Raw genomic sequence first — 22,934 nt, forward strand, 5'->3', positions numbered from 1 at the left:
ATTAAGTCTGACGATGCTGCAACTGGCTGGTGATGCGACCGAAAGTCCAGTAGGGAACTGGAATTATCGAGTCTGGAGGGAGAAGCTTATATGTACAATGTGCGAGAAGCGTACAGTAAATAACACGTTAACTGCCGTCGAACATCTTGTAAAATCGGTTCTTCTTCAGGAATAATTTCAGTCATTTTTTCGGGGCTATTGAAGTACCCTAATCGGTCGAACCAAGGAATTGAAGAGTTCAACAAAAGCGATTATTGTCAATTTTTTTTATTTAATTCTTGTTCAATTTTGATTAATGTTTTTTTTAGCGAAATATTTGTCATAGGTTATAATACACAGATTTCATTTTTGGTAGGATAAGTTACATTATGCTGTGAATCTCGTTTCTGACCACTAAAATGTATTGTTTTTAGAAAAAAATTGTAAAATCTGACAAGGACTGTCTTTGTTATGAGCTCTTCAATTTTTCTGTATCTTTGCATGATTCTGGTTTGGAGAATGAAATACAGAGTGCCTCCACTTATTTTGATGATTTTCAGTATCTCAATTCGTACCTGACAATAGGAAATACAATACATATCTCTCTATATTGACCAAGCAAACGTTCTCTTATTTTTCCGCATATTTTCCTGATGTTTCCTGATGTCTGTTTTGCGTTGTCACAAAATAAACGTGAAGTGATAATGTTATAATAGAGTTTCAATTCTATCATATGTAAAATCAGTGTTTAGTTCTGTATTAATATCAATATTTGTTTGCGTGTCTTAATAATTGTAATTAACTAGTAGAATAATTTACAAATCCATGGCTCTGCGTCTCTCGATGTTTTCTACGCTGCGTCTTTTAAGGTTAATTAAGTATAATAATTATCTAAATGATGATATTTGCATAGATGGTTCTTTACTTTAAGTAATTAGTCATTACGTATATCTGAAAAGAAGGTGCTTCGTTTCCTGTGATTAATTGAGAGATAACGCAATGATCGATATCATGCTGTTTCCTGTAGCGTCCTCGAGTTTTTGTCGGAAACTGTGATATAAAATATAACATTTCTTTCCTTCCTCGCGAAAGGATCTGATTGTGAGTTACGCATCAATTGCCACTAAATTATCTTGTTAATGCTACAATTGTTAGGAATGACAATTGCAACCAGACGCATTTGAGCTTAACAGTTTTTAGCTTGTGTTTATGTAGGCCTAAATAAGCACTCAAAGATGAAATATCTACTTCCAAGAAAAGTTAACTACGGAAGTACACGGGTACTTTCTGAGTAACTTGAACTTTATGTACTTGAAAATATTCGTCCTATCGTAGTACTCACGATAATTGGGAATATTTGTACATACTCGAACTTTTCGACTGAACGAGTACAACTCCAATTTCAAATACGAATCATTTGTTCTCTTTAAAAAATATTACTTATGCTCAGCATATTAAAAAATTCAGTAAGGTTTATGTCATAGACTCTTTTCAAACAAGATAATTTTAATCAGCATTGATAGCCATATGTTGTAGCATACCACTAATATTATTTCATTTGTAATTATTTCTCAGAATGTCAATACTTAGCAGCAAGTCTAATTTATTTTAAATTCTAGTATAAAAAATCTGAAATTGGTGTATATGTATTGTATATACATACATAAATCAAAGAAGATATATCAGTAATTTTATTGACATAGATATCATGTAACCATATTTCACTTTTCATTTAGAATCTGACACTTTCATTACGTATACTTACATGGACCGCGCGAAGCTGACAATTTATTGATTTTAATATACGTAATAATATTACACAGATTTAATCATGCTAGTTATCCATGTTGTTATTTAAGTTATTTCATCGTTTGATTGTCCCTTGGATATTAAATGCAACAAAAAGTTTTTCTCCTGGCCTTGAATATTCATAGTACTCTGTGTGTGCATGTATATATCTATATATATACGTGTATATATACATACATACACATACTACGCTTACTACGTCGAGTAAAAGCATCTCGAAATATTATTATCGCTATCAATCATGCCAGTGTAGTTTCATACGAGAACGAGAATGCATGGGTATTCGTGATATGTTTTCAGCGCACTACTACGACTTTCTCGATCATCGCCGCTACTTGAAACCGTCAAATTAACAATATGATGATAGCTGTCAGAGCAGTGCGGATAATCGTAGAAAACAGCTGATATTTATAGATATTATATTTTACCTGTTTAGTGACACAGTAAGTAGAAGTGTCTCTTTTAAGCAGAAAAGAATTATTTAAATAAATGGCAAAGATGAAGATAAATTATGTAAAATGTTTGATAATAATTCCAAAGTACAGTTTTCCTTTTGTTACATATCAATAAAACACAAGTGAGTCACTGTGAAAGTACATATGTCATGTACTGAACTTTTGCAAACTTATAATATTAAAATACAGTTACAATTTTCTTTAAAATACTATATATACTATATGTATTACTAATCAAAATCTTTAGAAATTATAATCTTAGATCATTCTACACATGATATGATATCTTAGTATTTAACGTGCTTATTCTTCTTATCTGACAATAATTTCTAGCATTTTTGGCAGTATTATGTACAGTTTTTATATAAAAATAAGATAAATAATTTAACCTATTAAATTAATTCCACACTATATTAATATATGTATTCTTATTACAGGAAAGCATAATGTTGAGCACAGCTCGAATTAAATTTTTAAAAATGAATTTAATTGTCTAAGTCAAAGTGCTTTTTTTATGTGCTTATAATCCTAAAGTCACAAGGATGAAATTGAATTATCAACAGTTGCCTGTAAAGGCACATTACTTCTTTTTCATGGCTGGTAAATATCATTAAGTTAACATTATATCATACTTTTTGTATACATACTACTTTCATTTTATTTCTTGTTCTAGCAATGGGTCCAATTCTTCCATTTTTCCCAGTTTATGGCAAACAACTTGGTATATCTCCATTAGTCATGGGCAGTATTACAGCTGTTTTGCCTATCTTATTTTTAATCGCTAAGCCAGTATTTGGCTTCATTGTAGATTACTTTCACTCCTGGAGAAAAACGATTTTCGTAACATTACTAGCAGCCACTAGTGCCAGCTTCATTTGTATGTACTTTTTACCAGTACTTCCCGGTTCTGTTTTACCAGATCACAGCTTTAATAACATATCTTGTACTTCATTACCATATTGTACAGAGGAGGTAAATTTATCAGCTCGTAAAATAATTTAAAATTCCTAAGGCTTTACGAATGTCAGATGTAGTTTCTTTAGATACATAATATTCACATGTGATTTAAAATTTGTTTAAGGATATATCAAAACCAGAGTTATGTAATGGTGTAAAAAATACAATATGCCATTGGACGTGTATTAATAAGAATTTTTCTATGTTAATACAATTTCAAGCACTTGAAGGAGAAGTAACTTTCTCCTCAAATACCACATGTTTGCTTGATAAAAATGCTACCTCATATTGTTCTAACAATACTTCCTGCAACGTTACCTGTGATAATTTTGAAGACAAATACTGTTTATATACATCTGCAACTTTTTGGATTTTCGTCTTTTTAATGTCTCTTGGAAATATAGGCTTTAATGTCTGCAATAGTATAAGTGATGCAATTTGTTTTGATGTATTAGGTATTGTACAACTATATTTATATTACAGTTATATATTTAGTGTCTAATACAATTTATTTACTTTATTAATATGTATAAACTTACAGGAGAGGGTGGCCAAATGGGGTATGGTAGGCAACGGGTTTGGGGAACCATTGGCTTTGGAATTTCTGCTCTGTTAGCTGGTTATGCAGTAGATAATTGGTCCAAAGGAGAGATTATAAAAACTTATACACCAGCATTTCTACTTATCTTCGTATTTTCATTTTTTGATTTACTTTGCTGCAAAAAAATAGATGTGAGTACTTTATACAGTCTGTGAAATAAAACAAATTTTTTTCACACTTTATTTAAGCAAATGTAATCCATCAAAAATATTTCTTGCAGCTACCAATTATGGCAGGATCAGGAAATGTATTAAAAGATGTTTTTCAGCTTTTAAAATTGAAACCTATAGTTATATTTCTCTGCTTTGCAACAATTGCTGGAATTTTTGACAGTTTTATAATTTACTTTTTATTTTGGTAACTTTTTATGTTTCTTAACATGACTGCCATATATTGTAAAATAACAAAAATTCAGAATAAAAATAGTTATATTTATATTAAAATTCAATATATTATTCACAGGTATTTAGAAGATCTTGCCATAGCAACCGGTCATATGGGAGAAATTAAATTGATAGAAGGTTTGATAGTTGCTGCAGAGACCTTGGGTGGTGAAGTAATATTCTTTTCCTTGTCCGGTATTCTTCTCACATCTTATACTCTTTCTATTCTTTATTTTCGCTTAAACGAGTGGTTTCAATTAATCATATCCTGTTTAACAGGTAAAATTTTGAAGAAGCTGGGATTTGGATACACTTTTACGTTTTGCTTTGTGTGTTATGCCTTACGTCTTGGTTTAATATCTTTGGCATCTACACCATGGTGGGTAGTTCCAATAGAATTATTTATGCAAGGACCTACCTATGCACTTTGTTATACGACAATCGTTGCATATGCGAGCAAAGTTTCACCACCCGGTACAACAGCTACGGTTCAGGGAATTGTAGCAGGAATGGACGATGGCTTTGGTAAATTTCTTAATATTCCATATGTTACAATATAGAAGTATTTACACATTTCTGTCTTTACTTGTGCAGTGTCTTTAAGTGTTCTATCATGTACAATATATTATTCTCTCAATTCAGGTTTCGCAATCGGTAGCCTGATAGGTGGAATATTATACAAAGTATTTGGAGGTGTGATAACAATGCGAATATTTTCATTATGTGCCATAATAGCTGCGTTTAGTTACCTGATTTTACACATAGTGTATTTAAAAGAATTAACGCCAGGTACAAAAGAGAAAATTGCGCTAAACAGTAATTGATGAATTGCTTTAAATCTCGAATTTAACATTTTTGAGTATATTATTTATCGTAGGTACAAAAAAGAATGCAGAATGGAGAACACCTGAAGAAGCGAGAAACAAATGTGTCGTCGCTGATGATAGCTGATACAAAGTCATTAACCCAAATTGAACTTATTTCTAATGAAAATTATTTTTATACAATTATATGCTCATAGACTGTTACCACATAAGTAATGCGAGATGTAGCTTACGTTTTTATGAAATTATAATCGAACCTCAGTAACTCAAATCTTAGAAAACGGGTAATAACTTCTAGTTGTGGCGGGTTCGTTTTATCGAAGTTTTAGAATTTTTATCAAGAATTTTTTAAGAATTTCTACAATTATAAATATTTGTCGTATACATGTAATATGTATTAACGTAATCATAATATGAATTTTAAACAAAATGAATTTTGTACACATAGGTATTAGTGTTATACATGCTTTTCATTGCAAGACGCACGAATGTAAAAATATATATTTATTATTTCAAATTCTAGAAACAGTGGTGGTAAAATTTTGACTAGAGGTAAATCTTGACTTGGTAAAGGTTGGACTCCACTAATGTTGAGAAGTAAAAGATAATGTACCTATACACGTGGCAAATAATTCGAGTTATAGGAAATTTATATTTCGATTTGTATAGGTTTTTATAGTGAAGAACAAAGGCATAATCACATAAAACATAGTCTTACAAAGGTTTTCATATTATAGAGTATAGAGGTTCAAGTTAGCGAGGTTCGATTGTATTTGTTTTTAACCCATTAAGGCCCAAATTTGTGTAAACGCAACCTTTAATTCATCACTTTTTTACGAAATGTACAGTATTAAATTCTGCTCCTTCACGTTACTGTTATGTTGTGCTTACGCAACTTTGGGCTTTAATGGGTTAACATATTCATTTTTAAATTGTTATTTTATACACACTATTATGAAGGAAGTAAAAAGTAGAATTTTTCGGGCAATGATGAATTACCGAAAATTTTTATTATAAAATATAACGAATATTATAGAAAATTCGTTCCTTCATTCTCCTATCGTCAAATTCAACTTCCGTCTGATAAGAAGTACTTTATTAATAACAAATTTAAAATACTCTTGAGAGCTGTTATTATTGGGACAATCTTATTTTCAAGTAAATAGTTTTCTCTTCAAGGTAGTGTATGACAATCGATAATCGATCAAATATACATACTTTGACTTACTGTATTATTTGTAAAATTTTTTTAATCAAATGACATTTCATGTACTACAATATTATACGATTTTTTCGTTAAAAATACCTAGTTAATCCTTTTGCTGGCGATAATTTTGTGTTGCGACACTACTAGAGTTGGCCGTAGTTACATTCAAATTTGAACAGCTGTTTCATGATCACGTGATTGGCTCAAGAAAAATGGCAAATGTTTGGCGTTTGGACACTTTGCCATCTGACGTTTTGATTATAATTTTTGATTACTGTCATGCGTTCGATTTGGTCCGACTCAGTGAAGTATGCACACGATTTCGCGACATCATACGCGAAGAAATACTTTGGATTAAAAAGAGTAATCAGCCTATCGTGACAAATCAAACTTCGAGCAAATTTTGCGAAAGGTCAGTTTGGTTATGTTTAGTCCCGTTTTAGAAAATAATCCACTACTTTCACCGAAACTTTTCATTACTTTTAATGATATGATTTCATTGCTGTATTTTTACGTATTTCGAAAAAGTTAGTATGTATTAAATTCAAAACAAGCATGATTTTTAATATACCGATAACATCTAGAAAGTTGGGAGTGTACTTGCTTCTTACAATGGAATGTAAAAGAAATGAGCATATTTTGAATGAGACGATGTTCAGAATGAAAGAAATTACAAAGCTAATAAATTACAATAAAAACTGATTTTACAAATATTACAATTTTGCAGTGTTTTAAGGAGCAATTAATTTTATTCAGCAAAAGTTTATGTATGTTTTATCACGTTAAAATTGCGATATAAAATTCTTTTACGCGTTTATTATTCTTTTTATATCTAACAGAATGCTGTAAAATCTAATTAAGGTCATTACACTTTCAAATACTGCCATACTTAAATTATTCTTACTTTCAAACTAATTAAGGTATGTATTAAAATATTTACAATATTTATACATAGTTTGTATTCCATGTTCCTTAAATTACCAATGAAATTAAATTGTGGTTCATTAAATATTTTAAATATTATTTCATTGTTATAGGTGCAATCCATTATTATGTTTACGCAAAAAATGGCATGTGTCATACAACTGGGAATATGGCAGATACGAGAAGAAAGTTCTTTATTGGAAAAAGATGAAGCTAATGCCATGGATCCAGTTGACCAATGACATTTTGTGGTGGAGTGCTGGGAATCGTCTATATGGCTTCAAACTCAATGAGAACAATCGTGTATTAGTCACTGACAATATTACAAGCGATATATGTAAATTTGTTGTCAGAAATGAATGCATTATCGCAGGTCACAGGTATTTTTTATGCAATATTTGGATTATAGTTATACAATTTTATCATATTCGTAAATCTTTTTTAGGGATGGCAGTGTACAATTTTGGGTAAAATCCAGATCAAATGAAAGTATAGATTTTTATTGTAGTATAGATAGAGCACATACTTGTGATGTAAATGCAGTAGATGAAACTTCCAAGGCAATTATTTCAGGGTCTGGTGATGGAACTGTGAAGGTAAGACAAGCTTTTAAAAATAAAGCATAGTATACAAGCTGTAGTATTTTAATTGAAATAATCAAATATCTTGAAAATAAAGCATTTTATTAAAAAATAATTCGGACAAAAATTGCTGCATTCAAAGAGAGGAAAAGAATTGCAATGATGTTTTTTAATGTTGTGAACGATTTCAGGGTCATTTAAAAGTCAACTTTATTTTTTAAAATGAGAACCTATATTTTTCTCAAAGATCCTTAATCTCTATAAAAAAAAATTAATAACTTTTGTCTAGACACTAGTCTATCTAGACACTAATGCAGGGACCATTGTAATTGTTAGTAGATTTTGTAACAGATTTTTCCTAATATTGTATTAAAAGGTATAAATATGTAGGTTTGGGGACCTGTTGGACAAAGAATTTTAAATGTACCTTTAACAACTTTAAATATTGAAGATAGAGTGTGGTCCCTTTCAGCAGATCCAACGAGCGCAAAGATAGCCGTGGGTTCGGCTGGAATTGGTAACGGACCACCACTTCGCATATTTGACCTTGAATGGTACGTTACAATTTTACATGGAGAATAAAAAAAACTGTTGTCAGGTGCGTTTTGTGCATTTTCAGATACATGAAAAATTCCATAGTATGACGAAAAAAAAAACATTTTAGTTACAGCCAATCTGATATGTTAAAGCACTACTGGAGAAGAGGAGCAGGAATATTGGACATGGTATGGGATAGTCCACAAGTTTTACTTACTTGCGGATATGACACTTATGTTCGAAAGTGGGATATGAGGTGAGCAGTTTAAATATATTTTGATATCTTAAGGATGTGATTTTCATAAAATTCGTAATTATTTAGCGAGAAGAAGTTATTTCGCGTTATCGTAAGAATCTATAAAAATCTGGAAAATTATTTCAGAACTGGCACATGTGTATGTGCGTGGCCAGATCCAACAGATGCAAGTTTATATTGTATATCGTCGGATTATCAATATACGATGATTACTGGAACTCAATTTAACGGTAAAGCGGTCCTCTGGGATCAAAGACAAAGGAATTATGTACAAGTTAGTACACATTTCTCGTGTTATGTTCATTAATACTTTTATGGCTACATGTTACTTATTTCTATTTTTTCTGCAGTTCTATTTCTTGAATATTGGTAGAACGTCTAGTCCTCTTTACTCCGTAGACTTCGACAGTAGTCATTTATACGGAGCGACAGACCAACATTTAATTCAACTTACATTCTCAGGATATTCTTACACACAGATCAATTATAAAGACATTCTTACGTATGCTTATATATGAACAAAATTAAATATAAGCAGCACAAACTGGAGTACATAGAATGGCTACAAAGTCAGGAAAGGATAATTAAAAAGAATTTTTTTTATAATAGTAGAAAGTATAATTCATATAAACTGAAATATTTAATTATTCGAAGTATTTGAAAATTTCAGTCATAGGTCATAAAATCATGTCATACTATAACAATTATAAGCACAATTTATGTAAAAGGATAGTTAACAAAATATAAGACCATGTTTACAACTTGTAACACGTGACGCTATTGTCATATGACTTCGAACTTTCTTACGTAATAGTTTATTTAATTTAAACTATGTTAATTAAAGAGGTTTGTAATACGCAGAAATAAATATATTTATGCAATAACGTTCCAAATCCCTATTCCTTCGTATCTTTTACAATTTCATATCAAAGAAACATTATATCTCGTTCGATACATATTATACATCTGTTAAACAGATCCCGATAAAATCAAACAGTATATGTATTTTGTGAATTCAATCCCAAGATTAAGTATTCCATTAAGTAACGTTTCACGATACAATAACTTGTATTTCGCTATTAAAATTCTATCAGAGCATATTTCTAATCATATAGTTTAGAATACCACCATGCTTAAAGTATGTTAAATCTACTTCCGTATCGAATCGTACGAGAACATCGAATTTCTTGCCATTGTCCGTGGTAACGGTAACGTTTTGTCCTGGTTGGCAATTTTCAGGAATAGCTATGTCATATACTTCATAACCGGTCAGGCCTAAGGACTCTGCGTTTTGTCCAGGTAGGTATTGCAGCGGAATAATACCCATACCCACTAAATTCGACCTGAAATATTACAGCAATGGCAATAAAGTATTATTACCGAGCGTAAAATTTTCTCGAACGTCAGGGAAGCTCTGAATTGTCTTGAAAAATATTTAACCAAGCTATGACTATAGTTACCTATGTATCCTTTCGTAAGATTCTGCTATAACTGCACGAATTCCAAGAAGATAAGGTCCTTTCGCTGCCCAATCTCTAGAAGATCCAGAACCATATTCCTTACCGACAAGAAGGATTAAAGGCGTCTGATCTTTCGCGTATTTTTCTGCTGCATCGAAGATATCCATCTACGAATAACGTAATAATAATTAATATACCAGAATACTACATATTTAATTTGATTCGATCTCAAGTTCTCGACTGACCTCCTCTTTAGTAGGAATGTAAATTGTTCGTGGTCCAGGTTTTCCAATAAATTTGTTCAGTAATCGAATATTGGCGAATGTACCTCTGGCCATTACAGCGTCATTGCCTCTGCGTGATCCATAGGAATTGAATTCTTTAGGCGTTAATCTAGGAATGAAAAAGAATCGTAGTTAATAATTATATAAAATAAAGTTAAGATGAAGAAGTGCTGAAGAATTCATTTTTGGAGAGTTATTTATAATAGTTTAGTGAGACATCTTGTTATATGTTTTTAGCTGCATTTCAAACATACCCGCGACTAGAAAGGTATCGTGCAGCTGGGGAATTACGCGCTATGCTTCCAGCTGGACTAATGTGATCTGTCGTAACAGAATCGCCAAGGTTCAGAAGAACCCGAGCTTTACTCACTGACTGTATTTTAGGCATTTCCTGTAATAAAATTAAGATAGACTTAGAGACAATATATTATTTACGAGCAAAAATAGAAGTCAATAAAAGTCAATAAAAATTAAAAAATAAAATGTCTGTAAACAAGATTTTAAAAAAGTAATAGATACAGACATTTTTATTTTACCTTTTGCAAAGTGTCAAAGTAAGGTGGATTTTTAATATATGTAGAGGATGGATCCCAAGGGTACAATTTACTCTCAGGAGCTGTCAGATTTGCCCAATCAGCACTACCCTTTTCTATCTTACTATAAACTTCTTTAAACATAGCTGGAATCACATATTTTTGTTCTACAGCCTGAATCTCCGATCTAGTTGGCCAGATATCTTGAAGCATTACTGGAGTACCGTCCGCTCGACGACCTAAGAGTTTGTAATATTATATTGCCAAGTTTATGAGTCATTTTGTTTGGAAGGGAATGGCTTTTTACCTAATGGTTCCTTTTCAAAGTCTATATCTACGGTTCCTACAATGGAATAAGCGATTACTAGCAGTGGCGAGGCCAGGTAATTCGCCCGCGTGAGGGGATGAATTCTGCCTTCGAAATTTCGATTTCCAGATAAGACTCCACAGCATATCAGTCCATTCTAAGTTCAACAAAAAATAATGGCCATTAGCACTGAAGGTGTGCCGTCATATTTCTCATACCATAATTATACCATACAATTCCTTTACATTCTTTACATTTACGGTTAATGAATCATAAGAATAGTTTTATAATCAAAATTTTCTTTGTAACAACATTATTTTATTCAACAGCAATGTTTTCAATCAGATGTATTCTCTAATTATCCTAAATTTAACAAGTTATTTGGCAGTCACTGTGAGCCTATTCATTTTAGAAAAACTTTACAGTTTCTTACCTTTTCAATGGTTTCAGCAATGACATCAGGGAGAGGGCCACTATTACCAATACAAGTCATACAACCATAACCGACAGTATCGAAACCTAATTTTGAGAGGTAAGGAATTACTCCGCTTGATTCTAGATAATATGTAACCACGCCTGATCCTGGAGATAGAGATGTCTTAATATAAGGTGCTACTGTTAGACCAGCTTCGACAGCCTTCTTTGCTAGGAGACCTATAATTTAATTAATGTTTGCGTTATATGTAAATGATAATACATTAAGTGTGCTTAATACCTAACTAGAGTATGTTGTAAAAGATTTCCCTAGAGAATTAATTTTTCATTTTCAGCAGACATTTATATATAAAAACTTCCTTTACCTGCTCCAAGCATAACGCTGGGATTACTTGTATTAGTACAGCTAGTGATTGCTGCGATAACCACTGAGCCGTGCCTCAACTTATAATCCTTGCCCCCATATTCGAACATACCTACGGCATCTACCCTTTCAGGACTTAGGCCGTATCCCTTGAACCCTACCTGGAAGCAAGAATTACTTGTCTATAATGTATACTCTGGTAATTTCAAAATGGATTCAAATGTTACAAACATTTTTTCTATAACTATTTTGTAATTTATATGAACAAAAGTTCTATTCGAACGAAAATCTATATCTGTGGTGGCATAATAATTCATAAGTATTAAATTTTATAACATGAAATAGATAATAAACGCTGAGGAGAATTAGTACCAGGAATATGTTTCTTAAAGGGAAAATTTCCTCATACACTTTTTCATAGAAATACATCCGAATTATTCCATGCAACGAAAGTTTGATGACCTAAGAATGTGAACGACCTCTTTTCGTCTACAATTCATTGTCCGACGAATGATTCGCTGACGAAGCATTTTCATATCGTAAGTCCAGCATTTCTGCATTTGATTCAACACTCAATACTCGCAGTACAAAAACATTATCGACTTTAAGATACAATTATCTTATCGTTCGCTCAATACAATCTCTCCTTTGATATTCGTTAAAATGTGTATGCATACAGACTAAAAGATATTTTTAAAAGATGTGCAAAAACGCTTGAATTCTTGAAACGTTCTTCGTAGGACTATTTGCAGGTATTACTTCTTGGAGGATTATCGAAGTCGACGCTTGACTGTCCAAGGATATTCCCTGACCTGCGAAGGGTACGCATTGTTTTGGGCAATTAGACCATTAACGTCATCGCGCGGACTTTCCCTCGCATCGAGGGTTGCTTTCACCAATTCTATGGCACCTTGAGAACTGTTATTTCCTCATTCTTTTGCATGTAGTAAAATGGGTATAATTTAGGGGAGCAGAAGGAACCCCCATAGAAATGAACATTTACCGTAACGGGCGTCTAACGGCTCCCAGATAGTCTATTACGTGTATTAAAACATTATTTATAATAACTAATAGAAATACTGATTTCTGGGGATGGCTGTGAGTGTAAAATATTGATACTAACGGAACTAGTTAACATCATGGTAAAGAGCAATCGTTGCAATTCGAAGCGCAGGCGAATATCTGGCACGCAAGACACGGTTTGCAATAAAATGTGTGAGCTTCGCAAAACGAATGGCTGTTGTATCAGCAATTTTAACAGGGTTCGCACACGACACGTTCGCGGTTTCATCGAAGACAGTCGCTCACGTTCTTCGCGAAATTTAAGATCGATCGATCGTTCATGGTACGTATATAAAATAATTTCCATTTCCTTTCGAAGCAATCACGATCGCTGGTGATACACTCGATCCTTTAATCGATTTATTTAATCTTGAACGTTTTTCAAGTCAAAGAACGTAAGTTCTGAAAAGTTATTGCTTATTAATAAATTTCACACGATTATCAAGGTAAAGAGAAAATTTCTGAGAAGTAAGAAGTTTAGATAAATAATTCTGTACCTTCTAAATAAATTTTGATAAGTTCTATAGACAAAAAATTGTAGTTTAAGATTGAATAACGTTCTTTTAATTTTAGGATCTCTTGCGAGAAAGTATTTAAAGAAAAAGTCGAGCAATTTCTATTCTGTCTAGATCATTGGTGAACTCCAAAAAAATTGATGACAAAAGAGCGTTGAATTTCACGCCGAAGGAACGTCAGCTCTCTGTGATTCACGTGGATGAGTTTTCAGCAAATGTCCTTGCTATGATAGCACAGTAACGCGATTCCGATGTTGAACATCTTTCAATAGAAATCGATCGATCCCGTGTTTTTAAAATCGCAAAGCGCACACTGTCGCTTCATCACGTTTACTCGGAGTACCGTTTTGAATTCACTCTGACATGTAGCTTCTCATTTCCTCCATTGAAATAACAATAATCTATAATTATTGAAACGTTCTCCTGGATTATTTTCTATAAATATATCTTCGTATACGAACAATCTCTAAAACTTCAAGCAAAATTCTTTAAATTAATGTAGCTTAAACACAAAGAAATATTCAATTTTCTTCATTTTGTAAATGCTTGAAAATGTTTCATATATTTATCTAAGCTCATTTCAATCTATGTTAATATAAATTAGATGCTTTTTAAAACAATGCATAATATTATTATTTGCTAAGAAATAATATATGTGTTTAATTCGAAGACAGAAAATCCTCATCATCTACCTGAACGCGTTAGGAAGTTCGTGAAACATTTACTAGGTCGACGAAGGATGGCCTGCCGTACTTGACCAAGGGGAGGGGGGCTCAGGTACGTATAAATGTCGCCTGACGAGCGCGGAAGGTCATCAGTATACAATTAGCAGTGCGTTCGGTAAATCATAGTCGACGTCGTTGTCAAAACGAAAGTGCAATTCTTGCATTTCTGTAAGTCTAGTATAGCAGTGAAAGTTCTCCGAAATCAGGCCTGTCCAAGAGTTCCTCTCTTGGTGCGAATTCTCACAGCCTCTCAGTGATCTAAAGTTCTTTAAAGAAGAATACTCGGTTTAATTTTTTCTATTTTCTACGAACAGTCAAGCATCTTCCTGGTCTTCGTGGAATCCTGCAACGTCCAGTCAAAGAAGATTTCGTCCACAGAACTATTCTACGGATTGTGCAGGATAATGGAGGCTGCTGTCGGATGAAATCTCGTCCGGTGTGGTTGAAATAATAGCCTCACCGGGTAGGATTCATCCAATGTCCGCCCCTGTTCTTCGAATCTCTACCACGCTGTGTCATCGAACTGCTCAACTATCGAGATCTTGTTATTAGGGACGAAGTATTCGTCTAGTGAAACGTTAGAGTAAAATCGTGACTAGATCGAAATACTCGTCCTCGATAGCAAGAGTGATCAACAACGAGGGGACTACTGTCAAGATTCAACAGCATCTTATCTATCGTCCCGTTTATTTTTCTTTGGTGATCTAACTGTATGGTGAATCGAAAGACCATAAAGCTAGATCAGCAAGGCAAAATGTTCGAGACACATCATCATGGATTGCCCTCTTCGAGCACTGCGACACTTCAAAGTATAAGCAAGGTAATTTTATTCTTCTTGCTGCTTTCATGGGACTACAATCACAAGGTTTTGCTTTGGACACACGCTACCAAACAACACTCACTTCTAGATGGAAGAGTCCGGAGGAACTCTTGCTGTGATGTGTTACTATTTCAGACTCATATCACAGCAGTAGTTACCTGGGATTCTTCTATGCTCTTTCGCCATGAATGGGACCAGCACTTTCACGCTTCGACACGTAAACAGCACTTTCGTCAGCACGACCATGCAAGTACAGCATGGGATAAACGTGATCCTGTTTGACGGGGATAACTGATCGTCACTGGGTTATGTTTGTCCCATACGAGTACTAACTGATCATCGCTCTGCACTGTCATGACCATCAAAGCTCCTGCACAATTTACACTGGGACGTCGGTGAGATGAATTTCTATTTTAATCATGCGAGAATAATTTTTAGATGATTCTTACCTTATTGGTAAGACAGTGTCTGAAGTCGGCCTTCATATCCGCGACGGAGACACGATCGTGTGGTCTTTTTGGACCACTGACGCTGGACACCACCGATCCTAGGTCTAAGGAAACCACTTGTGAAAACACAGGATCCTGGCTTTCATCATCGTAGTTTCTCATCATTCGTACAGTACTCAGATACTTCTCAATTACATTAATATGTTCGTCGGATCTGCCTACAAGATAAATTTGTATGGGTTAACGAAGTTTTGATATATTTTTCTGTTTAAGAATGTACAGTAGTGGACAGAAGTTTAATATTACTAGGTGAAAACATTATTATTTTTTAAAATTGTTGTAAATTTGCAGAAAGTAACATTTTCCAAGAAATTCAACTTAGAAATAAAAAAGTAGAGGATTTACCCTTTTAAAATTACTTTAGAAAAGTTGTTGTACGACTTGTTTTCATAAAGTTACAGTAAATCGAAATAAATAATATGTGGCCCAGTGGTCTTAAATTTTTGGATATTACTGCTTTTACCTGTCTGTTTCAGGTATGCCAAACTCTGTTTATCGACTGGGAAGAATCCAACTGTTGCACCATACTCTGGACACATGTTTGATATCGTAGCACGATCGGCGATACTCAATTGGGACACGCCAGGTCCATAGAATTCTACGAATTTGCCAACTACTCCAACTTGACGTAGATGCTGCAAGTATAGCGATATATACATGTCACTTCTGGTACATATGTGGGATTAGTATTGAAAGTCCTACCTTCGTGATTGTTAGAACAAGATCTGTTGAAGTAGCGTATTGATTTAGAGATCCTTCTAATTTATATCCTACAACCTTTGGCACTAACATTGACATTGCTTGCCCTAGCATAACAGCTTCAGCTTCGATTCCTCCAACACCCCAACCAATGACTCCAAGTCCATTGATCATAGTTGTATGGGAATCTGTTCCAACTACGCTGTCCGGGTAGACCATGCCATTAGTATCGAATACAACTCTTGCCAAATATTCTAAATTCACTTGGTGGATGATTCCACTTCCTGGAGGTACAATTAACATGTTTTCAAATGCTTTAGCTCCCCATTTCAAGAACATAAATCGTTCTTTGTTCCTTTCGAATTCAAGTTCTTCGTTCTTTCTCAAAGCATCATTGCTAGGAAAAGATAGTTTGATTAAAACAGTGTTAGTTTTGTTACTTAGTATTTAATTATCATTTTCTAACAGAAGCTCGTTATCTTTACACTTGTTTTAACTCTAAACGTCCTTTGAACTTTGATTGTCATGTAATAATTTTCGTTGAAATGTCTACTTCATTCTTCAATTTTTATAATATGAAACAAAATAGGAAGAATAATTTACCTTCTAATAAAATCTACTTGTATAGAATGATCAATAACAAGATCTGATGGACAAATAGGATTTATTCTGTTTGGGTCAGACCCTAGTTTTTTGACAGCATCTCTCATGGCTGCGAAATCCACAACTACAGGCACACCTGTAAAGTCCTATTTAAAACAGAATTTACAAATAAGAATAATGGTAAATACTTAGCCAACATTTATAACTTGAATCGTACCTGTAATATTACCCTAGCTGGCTTGAAAGATAGTTCTGTTGGCTCTTCTTGGGCCTGTTTTGCTTCCCAGTCCACAAGGCTTTCAACATCCTGTTCTCTTGTTTGAAAATTGTCACAGTTTCTAACAGCACTTTCCAAAAGTACTCTAATCGAATAAGGTAATCTGTCTGTAAAAGACCATTGATTTTATCACTTATGACATTTCATACCAAATATTTTTAATATATCCATGATTTCCACTTATGATAACTGATAATTGAAATTTACATTTTATCAAAATATTTATTGTAAATGTTAATGTGAAACTATATATACAATGTTATGTTATTAATTATTTTTATATCTGGCAATGTATACTTAAATGTATGTTTAAATTTGCAATGAGACTAAGATCAATCCCAAAATTAATTTATAAGTTGAGAATTATAGAATATATCATTGAAAAGAAAATTGTATAGGTGTGTAGTATACATAATAAGTTAGCATTAATATGCTTTCACATATTTGCACATACTTTTTTACTCATATTTTTAAATGTATAAAATAGCAAAACAAAATGTTAAACTGTATAAAATAATTATTAATTTTAAGTCACCGCTATACACACACTTAAGATTGTAATAGGTGAAAGTCTAGAACAGTGAATGAAATAATAATAATAAATGTATGTTTAAATGTTAACTCTAAAAGTGTCTACATAGATTTACATAAATATATAATGTCTTTAGCAATAGTGGAATTGCTATAAATTTTGTATATATATAGATACGTACCATATTTGTTTCCAAAACTAGTAACATCATAATATTTATATTCCTTAGTTCCAACTTTAATAGTTTTCAGCAGTTTATTATATGGATTATCGCCTGAAAAAAGAATACATCCATCTTTTATATCGGAATTAATGCCTTTCTATGTAGTTTAACTCAAGCACTACTTTAATAAAATCATATGTAAAAATATTTTATCAGAAGCCAGTTTTATTTATAGCAGAAAAGTATTTGTATACCCAGCTGAAAAATATTTTGCAATATGACAGATAAATGTGACAATTTCATTTAACTATTTCTTGGAATATACAACAACAGATAATATTAATTGGTTGAGTACACAAATTACTGAAACTTATTGGCATTACTTTTTGCTCTACGTATCATAATTAAGACTTTAGTACATATAAAAAGTACACATTTCTTTCCATTCCTCATGACTTCATTAATTATAGAAAGGTTAATTAATAGAATCTAATTCATCGAAGTATCAAAATTATAAGGATTTTCCACAAATAAAATAGTTTTATTTGTTACGAACTTATGACAATATGATAATTAATGAAGAAACTAAAATTAAATTATGTACTATACTATTCAAGTCGATTTACAAGAAATTAATGCGCGCGTTTAGAAACTTCAGAAAAATCGTTCTAAAACAAATGAAAAGTCAAAATAAATCGGCACAATACACTTGTCAAACGTAACAGGTGTCATAATTGCACTGTGACTTTTGTCACATTCGTTTCTTAAATTTAACTCTTTTTGGAAAAACATGTCAAGGTGACAATAAATTCGACATTCTCGTATGTTATCTCTGATAAATAATCCAAAAATATAGAATTGTGGAAATTGTCTTTTTCTAATCTTTTCTTAAATTAGGCCACTAAATATGTAATATCTTATAAGTATTGTACTATTCATGGACAGTGCAACACTTTGATTTTATTAAAGAATACAGAATTGTAAGAGTAAGTGAATGACAGTATTTATTAAATTGCTTATTTATCTAGAAGTTATTCCTAAAATTAGTAAGCGCAAATAAAACGAATCCTCATACTTACCAGCCATGATTGTCACTACAGCAGTCACGTCGTCCAGTTCGCTTATGATGATATTATTATATAGGGTGGTACAAATTTTGCGTACTTTCCTGTTGCAAATCAGGCTTCCATGACATAATCAAATATGTGTATTCATATATACGTGCTACGAATTCAAATGAGCTTTAATTTCATAGCTTGAATTTCTTACCGGGACTTAAAGAGCAATTATGCAGAATTTCATACTCGTCAGTAAAAGAGTAGACATTTTACTTTAAGTATATACGTTACATATTTTGTATTTTATATTTATTTTATATGTCAGATATTTTATTCCTTCATGGGTAAAAAGAGTGGTGGAGGAGATTCCCCTACCCTAATTCAAGCCAAGTTCAAGCGATGCATAGAAAAGATGCACGTGAAATTATTGTTTGATAGGTCGCTTGAAATTTGAATTAAAGCGCGTGTTTAGGATTCAATCAATACTAAAAATTTATTTCAATTTAAACTGCTAAATTTTGCGGCTTATTTTCTTTTTTAATGCTTTGTTCTGTATTTGCGTTAATACTTTTGCCATTCATGTAAAGTATACTTATGGTCGTGAAATAAAATGACATAATTTAAGGTTAAATATGTATACAGGTTATATGTAGGTTATGTAAAAACTTATGCGAACAACTTGTATTTTCAGTATAAAAAAAAATTACAAACAATTTCTCTCCTTCACAGTAACACTTTATTTAAACCACATGTTCATAAAAAATAGTAAAAAACAGATGTTTAAAAATTGTACTACCAGTATTTTGAAGATTTATTCATAGACATAATGCCAGAAATTTAAATTAATCATGCATATGAATATGTATCTCTAATATTTCAGTGCGTGTATATCCATAAATGTCAGTTAAGAAGGCAACAAATACATTCAATTTACATTACATTATTTACAGCTTAAGCTACAAATTCTTAATTAAATTTTCATGATTTATATGTATGTTTGTACTTCTTAATTTGTGCGATAGTTTGTAGGTATATCGTCATAATTTAGCATTACCTATAACACTATCTACAAACAATGATAAAATTTTATGTGTTAATAATTATCAGTCCATCTGAACTTTGGTCCCAAATTTAATCCTAGCTATACTTATATACATATTTTTTTATATGTATTTTTTGACTTAATTCCACTGATCTGTACGTATAACTGGACACGGTATAGAGCTTAGTCATCTTTGAGCGTTTGATTCGCACCATTTTGTAAGAATACATTGTTTATGTATTTTAACTAAATGCTAATGTTATATATTGGGAAGACTTAAGAATTCAAGATACCCCTTTCGGTATCATGTTCTCCTGATATTTACCTTTATTTTGGCCAAAAGCTATAGTTAGATATTAGTGAGGACTAAGAACTCGACATACTTCTTTTGGTATTATGTTCTCCTGATCTCCTGATACTTACCTTCATTTTGGCCAAAACCTAAAGTTAGATACAAGTCGAAGTCGATAATGATGGGACGAAGGTTGGATCTTCGAACAAAATCTTCGAAAGATCGTTCAGCGTCATTAAGGTTATTCCCCACAGTAACATGTCCGAGTTATCTTGCAGTGAGAAATATCATCTGTAAGTTACATTATGTTACATTTCTTCATATTACACAAAGCTGCTAACACTATACTACATTATTCTTCACTCCTTTACACAACCAATCATTACATAATACTCATTTCAACTCTACTCGATGATATTCCATATTACTCCATCCTACACCATACTACTCGACACTCTTCCATATTATTACAACCTACACCATACTACTCCACACTACTCTCCTCAACACCTTTACTCAGGCCTACTTCACAGTACTAATCCACAGCCCTATTTCACAAAACCTCTACTCAAGTACTGTTCTACAGCAGTACGACAAAACACTACCCCACACAGATTGCCACTTAGTGCTATAATTGAAACCTAACAGATTTTGAGTCTAGCTCCTCATAGAACTTAAATTTTCGAAAATTTTGAATATTTGACGTTCGAGGAACTTGGAATTTCCAAGTGGTGCCATCTAGTGATGCACGTCAGAACAAAAATAAGAAATATTATTTTTAGTTCCTGATATTCGCCGCTAGATGACACCACTTGCTAATTCCCAAAAATTCTGAAAATTGCCCCTCACGAAAGTAGGAATTAACAAGTGGCGCCATCTAGCGGTGAAGGGCTGGTACTAAAATAAGAAATTTTATTTTTAGTTCCATGTGTCCACCGCTAGATGCCGCCACTTGTCAATTCCGAAAATGCTCCTCGCAAAAATGGGAATTCACAAGTGGCGCCATCTAGCGGTGAAGGGGTGGTACTAAAATAAGAAATTTTATTTTAGTTCGGGGTCCTCACCGCTAGATGGCGCCAATTGTGAATTCCCATTTTAGTGGGGAGCATTTTCGGAATTTATAAGTGGCGCCATCTAGCGGTGAAAATCGGAACTAAAATTAGAAATTTTATTTTTAGTTCCATGTGTCCACCGCTAGATGGCGCCACTGGTCAATTCCCATTTTCGTGGGGAGCATTTTCGGAATTTACAAGTGGCGCCATCTAGCGGTGAAAGTCGGAACTAAAATTAGAAATTTTATTTTTAGTTCCATGTGTCCACCGCTAGATGGCGCCACTGGTCAATTCCCATTTTCGTGGGGAGCACTTTCGGAATTTACAAGTGGCGCCATCTAGCGGTGAAAGTCGGAACTAAAATTACAAATTTTATTTTTAGTTCCATGTGTCCACCGCTAGATGGCGCCACTTGTAAATTCCGAAAATGCTCCCCACGAAAATGGGAATTGACAAGTGGCGCCATCTAGCGGTGAAAGTCGGAACTAAAATTAGAAATTTTATTTTTAGTTCCATGTGTCCACCGCTAGATGGCGCCACTTGTCAATTCCCATTTTCGTGGGGAGCATTTTCGGAATTTACAAGTGGCGCCATCTAGCGGTGAAAGTCGGAACTAAAATTACAAATTTTATTTTTAGTTCCATGTGTCCACCGCTAGATGGCGCCACTTGTCAATTCCCATTTTCGTGGGGAGCATTTTCGGAATTTACAAGTGGCGCCATCTAGCGGTGAAAGTCGGAACTAAAATTACAAATTTTATTTTTAGTTCCATGTGTCCACCGCTAGATGGCGCCACTGGTCAATTCCCATTTTCGTGGGGAGCATTTTCGGAATTTACAAGTGGCGCCATCTAGCGGTGAAAGTCGGAACTAAAATTAGAAATTTTATTTTTAGTTCCATGTGTCCACCGCTAGATGGCGCCACTGGTCAATTCCCATTTTCGTGGGGAGCATTTTCGGAATTTACAAGTGGCGCCATCTAGCGGTGAAAGTCGGAACTAAAATTAGAAATTTTATTTTTAGTTCCATGTGTCCACCGCTAGATGGCGCCACTTGTCAATTCCCATTTTCGCGAGGAGCATTTTCGGAATTGACAAGTGGTGCCATCTAGCGGTGCAAGTTGGAACTAAAAATAAAATTTCTTATTTTAGTACCGACTGTGACTATTAGATGGCGCCACTTGACAATTCTCAGTTTCGCGAGGAGCAATTTTAGAAATTTTAGGAAAATATTGGTTTGATAGTTCTATTTTTCTAGAACCTTGAAGTAGTTTGATGATGTGTGGAGAAGTATGGAGTAATATGGAACAATTAGGAGTAATACGGAACAGTATGGAGTAGTAGAATGGTGTAGTATGGAGTAGTATGGAGTAGTATGGAGTAGTATGGAGTAGTATGGAGTAGTATGGAGTAGTATGGAATAGTATGGAGTAGTATGGAGTAGTATGATGTAGTATGGAATAGTATGGAGTAATATGGTGTGGTAGTATTAAGTGGTGTGGAATAGTTGGAAGTAGTATGGAGTAGTATGGAATTGGTATGGAGTATTATGCAATGGTATGGTGTACTGTGAAATAGTATGGAGTGGTATGGAGTAGTATGGAGTGGAATGAAGTAGTATGGAATGGTATGGTGTACTGTGAAATAATATGGAGCGATATGAAGTCGTACAGTGTAGTGTGGAGTAGTTG

General features: G+C 33.3%; 3 protein-coding genes across 4 annotated transcripts; 2 read left to right on the top strand and 1 right to left on the bottom strand.

Annotated features, from left to right (window-relative positions):
* Positions 1 to 826: 826 nt before the first annotated feature.
* Positions 827 to 6,286, top strand: LOC143184023 (major facilitator superfamily domain-containing protein 6). 2 transcript variants are annotated; one of them, XM_076385949.1, is made up of 11 exons: positions 827 to 848; positions 2,089 to 2,231; positions 2,681 to 2,843; positions 2,917 to 3,215; positions 3,325 to 3,655; positions 3,742 to 3,932; positions 4,022 to 4,158; positions 4,264 to 4,379; positions 4,464 to 4,709; positions 4,827 to 4,973; positions 5,062 to 6,286. In XM_076385949.1, exons 3-11 carry the CDS (start codon positions 2,786 to 2,788, stop codon positions 5,133 to 5,135), a joined length of 1,599 nt encoding a protein of 532 aa, XP_076242064.1. In that variant the 5' UTR covers positions 827 to 848; positions 2,089 to 2,231; positions 2,681 to 2,785; the 3' UTR covers positions 5,136 to 6,286. The 2 variants fall into 2 exon arrangements, with proteins under 2 accessions (XP_076242064.1, XP_076242063.1); XM_076385948.1 differs by lacking the exon at positions 827 to 848 and having other exon boundaries at positions 2,025 to 2,231.
* A 26-nt stretch (positions 6,287 to 6,312) lies between these two features.
* Positions 6,313 to 9,045, top strand: LOC143184024 (F-box/WD repeat-containing protein 4). Its single transcript, XM_076385950.1, has 7 exons — positions 6,313 to 6,627; positions 7,253 to 7,519; positions 7,585 to 7,735; positions 8,111 to 8,274; positions 8,385 to 8,513; positions 8,640 to 8,787; positions 8,864 to 9,045. Exons 1-7 carry the CDS (start codon positions 6,428 to 6,430, stop codon positions 9,029 to 9,031), a joined length of 1,227 nt encoding a protein of 408 aa, XP_076242065.1. The 5' UTR covers positions 6,313 to 6,427; the 3' UTR covers positions 9,032 to 9,045.
* A 95-nt stretch (positions 9,046 to 9,140) lies between these two features.
* LOC143184020 (cytoplasmic aconitate hydratase) lies at positions 9,141 to 18,902 on the bottom strand. The gene is made up of 15 exons (XM_076385945.1): positions 18,881 to 18,902; positions 17,820 to 17,912; positions 17,047 to 17,213; positions 16,830 to 16,975; positions 16,230 to 16,623; positions 15,991 to 16,162; positions 15,468 to 15,685; positions 11,898 to 12,057; positions 11,531 to 11,751; positions 11,098 to 11,254; positions 10,794 to 11,029; positions 10,512 to 10,648; positions 10,219 to 10,366; positions 9,974 to 10,140; positions 9,141 to 9,856 (listed from the first exon to the last, which is right to left on the bottom strand). Exons 1-15 carry the CDS (start codon positions 18,885 to 18,887, stop codon positions 9,604 to 9,606), a joined length of 2,676 nt encoding a protein of 891 aa, XP_076242060.1. The 5' UTR covers positions 18,888 to 18,902; the 3' UTR covers positions 9,141 to 9,603.
* Between the last annotated feature and the right edge of the window lie 4,032 nt (positions 18,903 to 22,934).

The sequence above is a fragment of the Calliopsis andreniformis genome, chromosome 9 (assembly GCF_051401765.1).
Source record: "Calliopsis andreniformis isolate RMS-2024a chromosome 9, iyCalAndr_principal, whole genome shotgun sequence".
Classification (NCBI taxonomy): Eukaryota; Metazoa; Arthropoda; class Insecta; order Hymenoptera; family Andrenidae; genus Calliopsis; species Calliopsis andreniformis.

Bases quoted from the DNA above. Each gene is read 5' to 3' on its own strand.
- LOC143184023 (XM_076385949.1), top strand. From the start codon at position 2,786: ATGAAATTGAATTATCAACAGTTGCCTGTAAAGGCACATTACTTCTTT. The intron at 2,844-2,916 runs GTAAATATCATT...TTCTTGTTCTAG, and splicing joins TTACTTCTTTTTCATGGCTG to CAATGGGTCCAATTCTTCCA. The intron at 4,710-4,826 runs GTAAATTTCTTA...CTCTCAATTCAG, and splicing joins AGGAATGGACGATGGCTTTG to GTTTCGCAATCGGTAGCCTG.
- LOC143184024 (XM_076385950.1), top strand. From the start codon at position 6,428: ATGGCAAATGTTTGGCGTTTGGACACTTTGCCATCTGACGTTTTGATT. The intron at 6,628-7,252 runs GTCAGTTTGGTT...TCATTGTTATAG, and splicing joins TCGAGCAAATTTTGCGAAAG to GTGCAATCCATTATTATGTT. The intron at 7,736-8,110 runs GTAAGACAAGCT...ATAAATATGTAG, and splicing joins CTGGTGATGGAACTGTGAAG to GTTTGGGGACCTGTTGGACA.
- LOC143184020 (XM_076385945.1), bottom strand. The intron at 17,214-17,819 runs GTACGTATCTAT...GGTCTTTTACAG, and splicing joins TAGTTTTGGAAACAAATATG to ACAGATTACCTTATTCGATT. The intron at 12,058-15,467 runs GTAAGAATCATC...TCTTGCTTCCAG, and splicing joins GACACTGTCTTACCAATAAG to GTAGGGTTCAAGGGATACGG.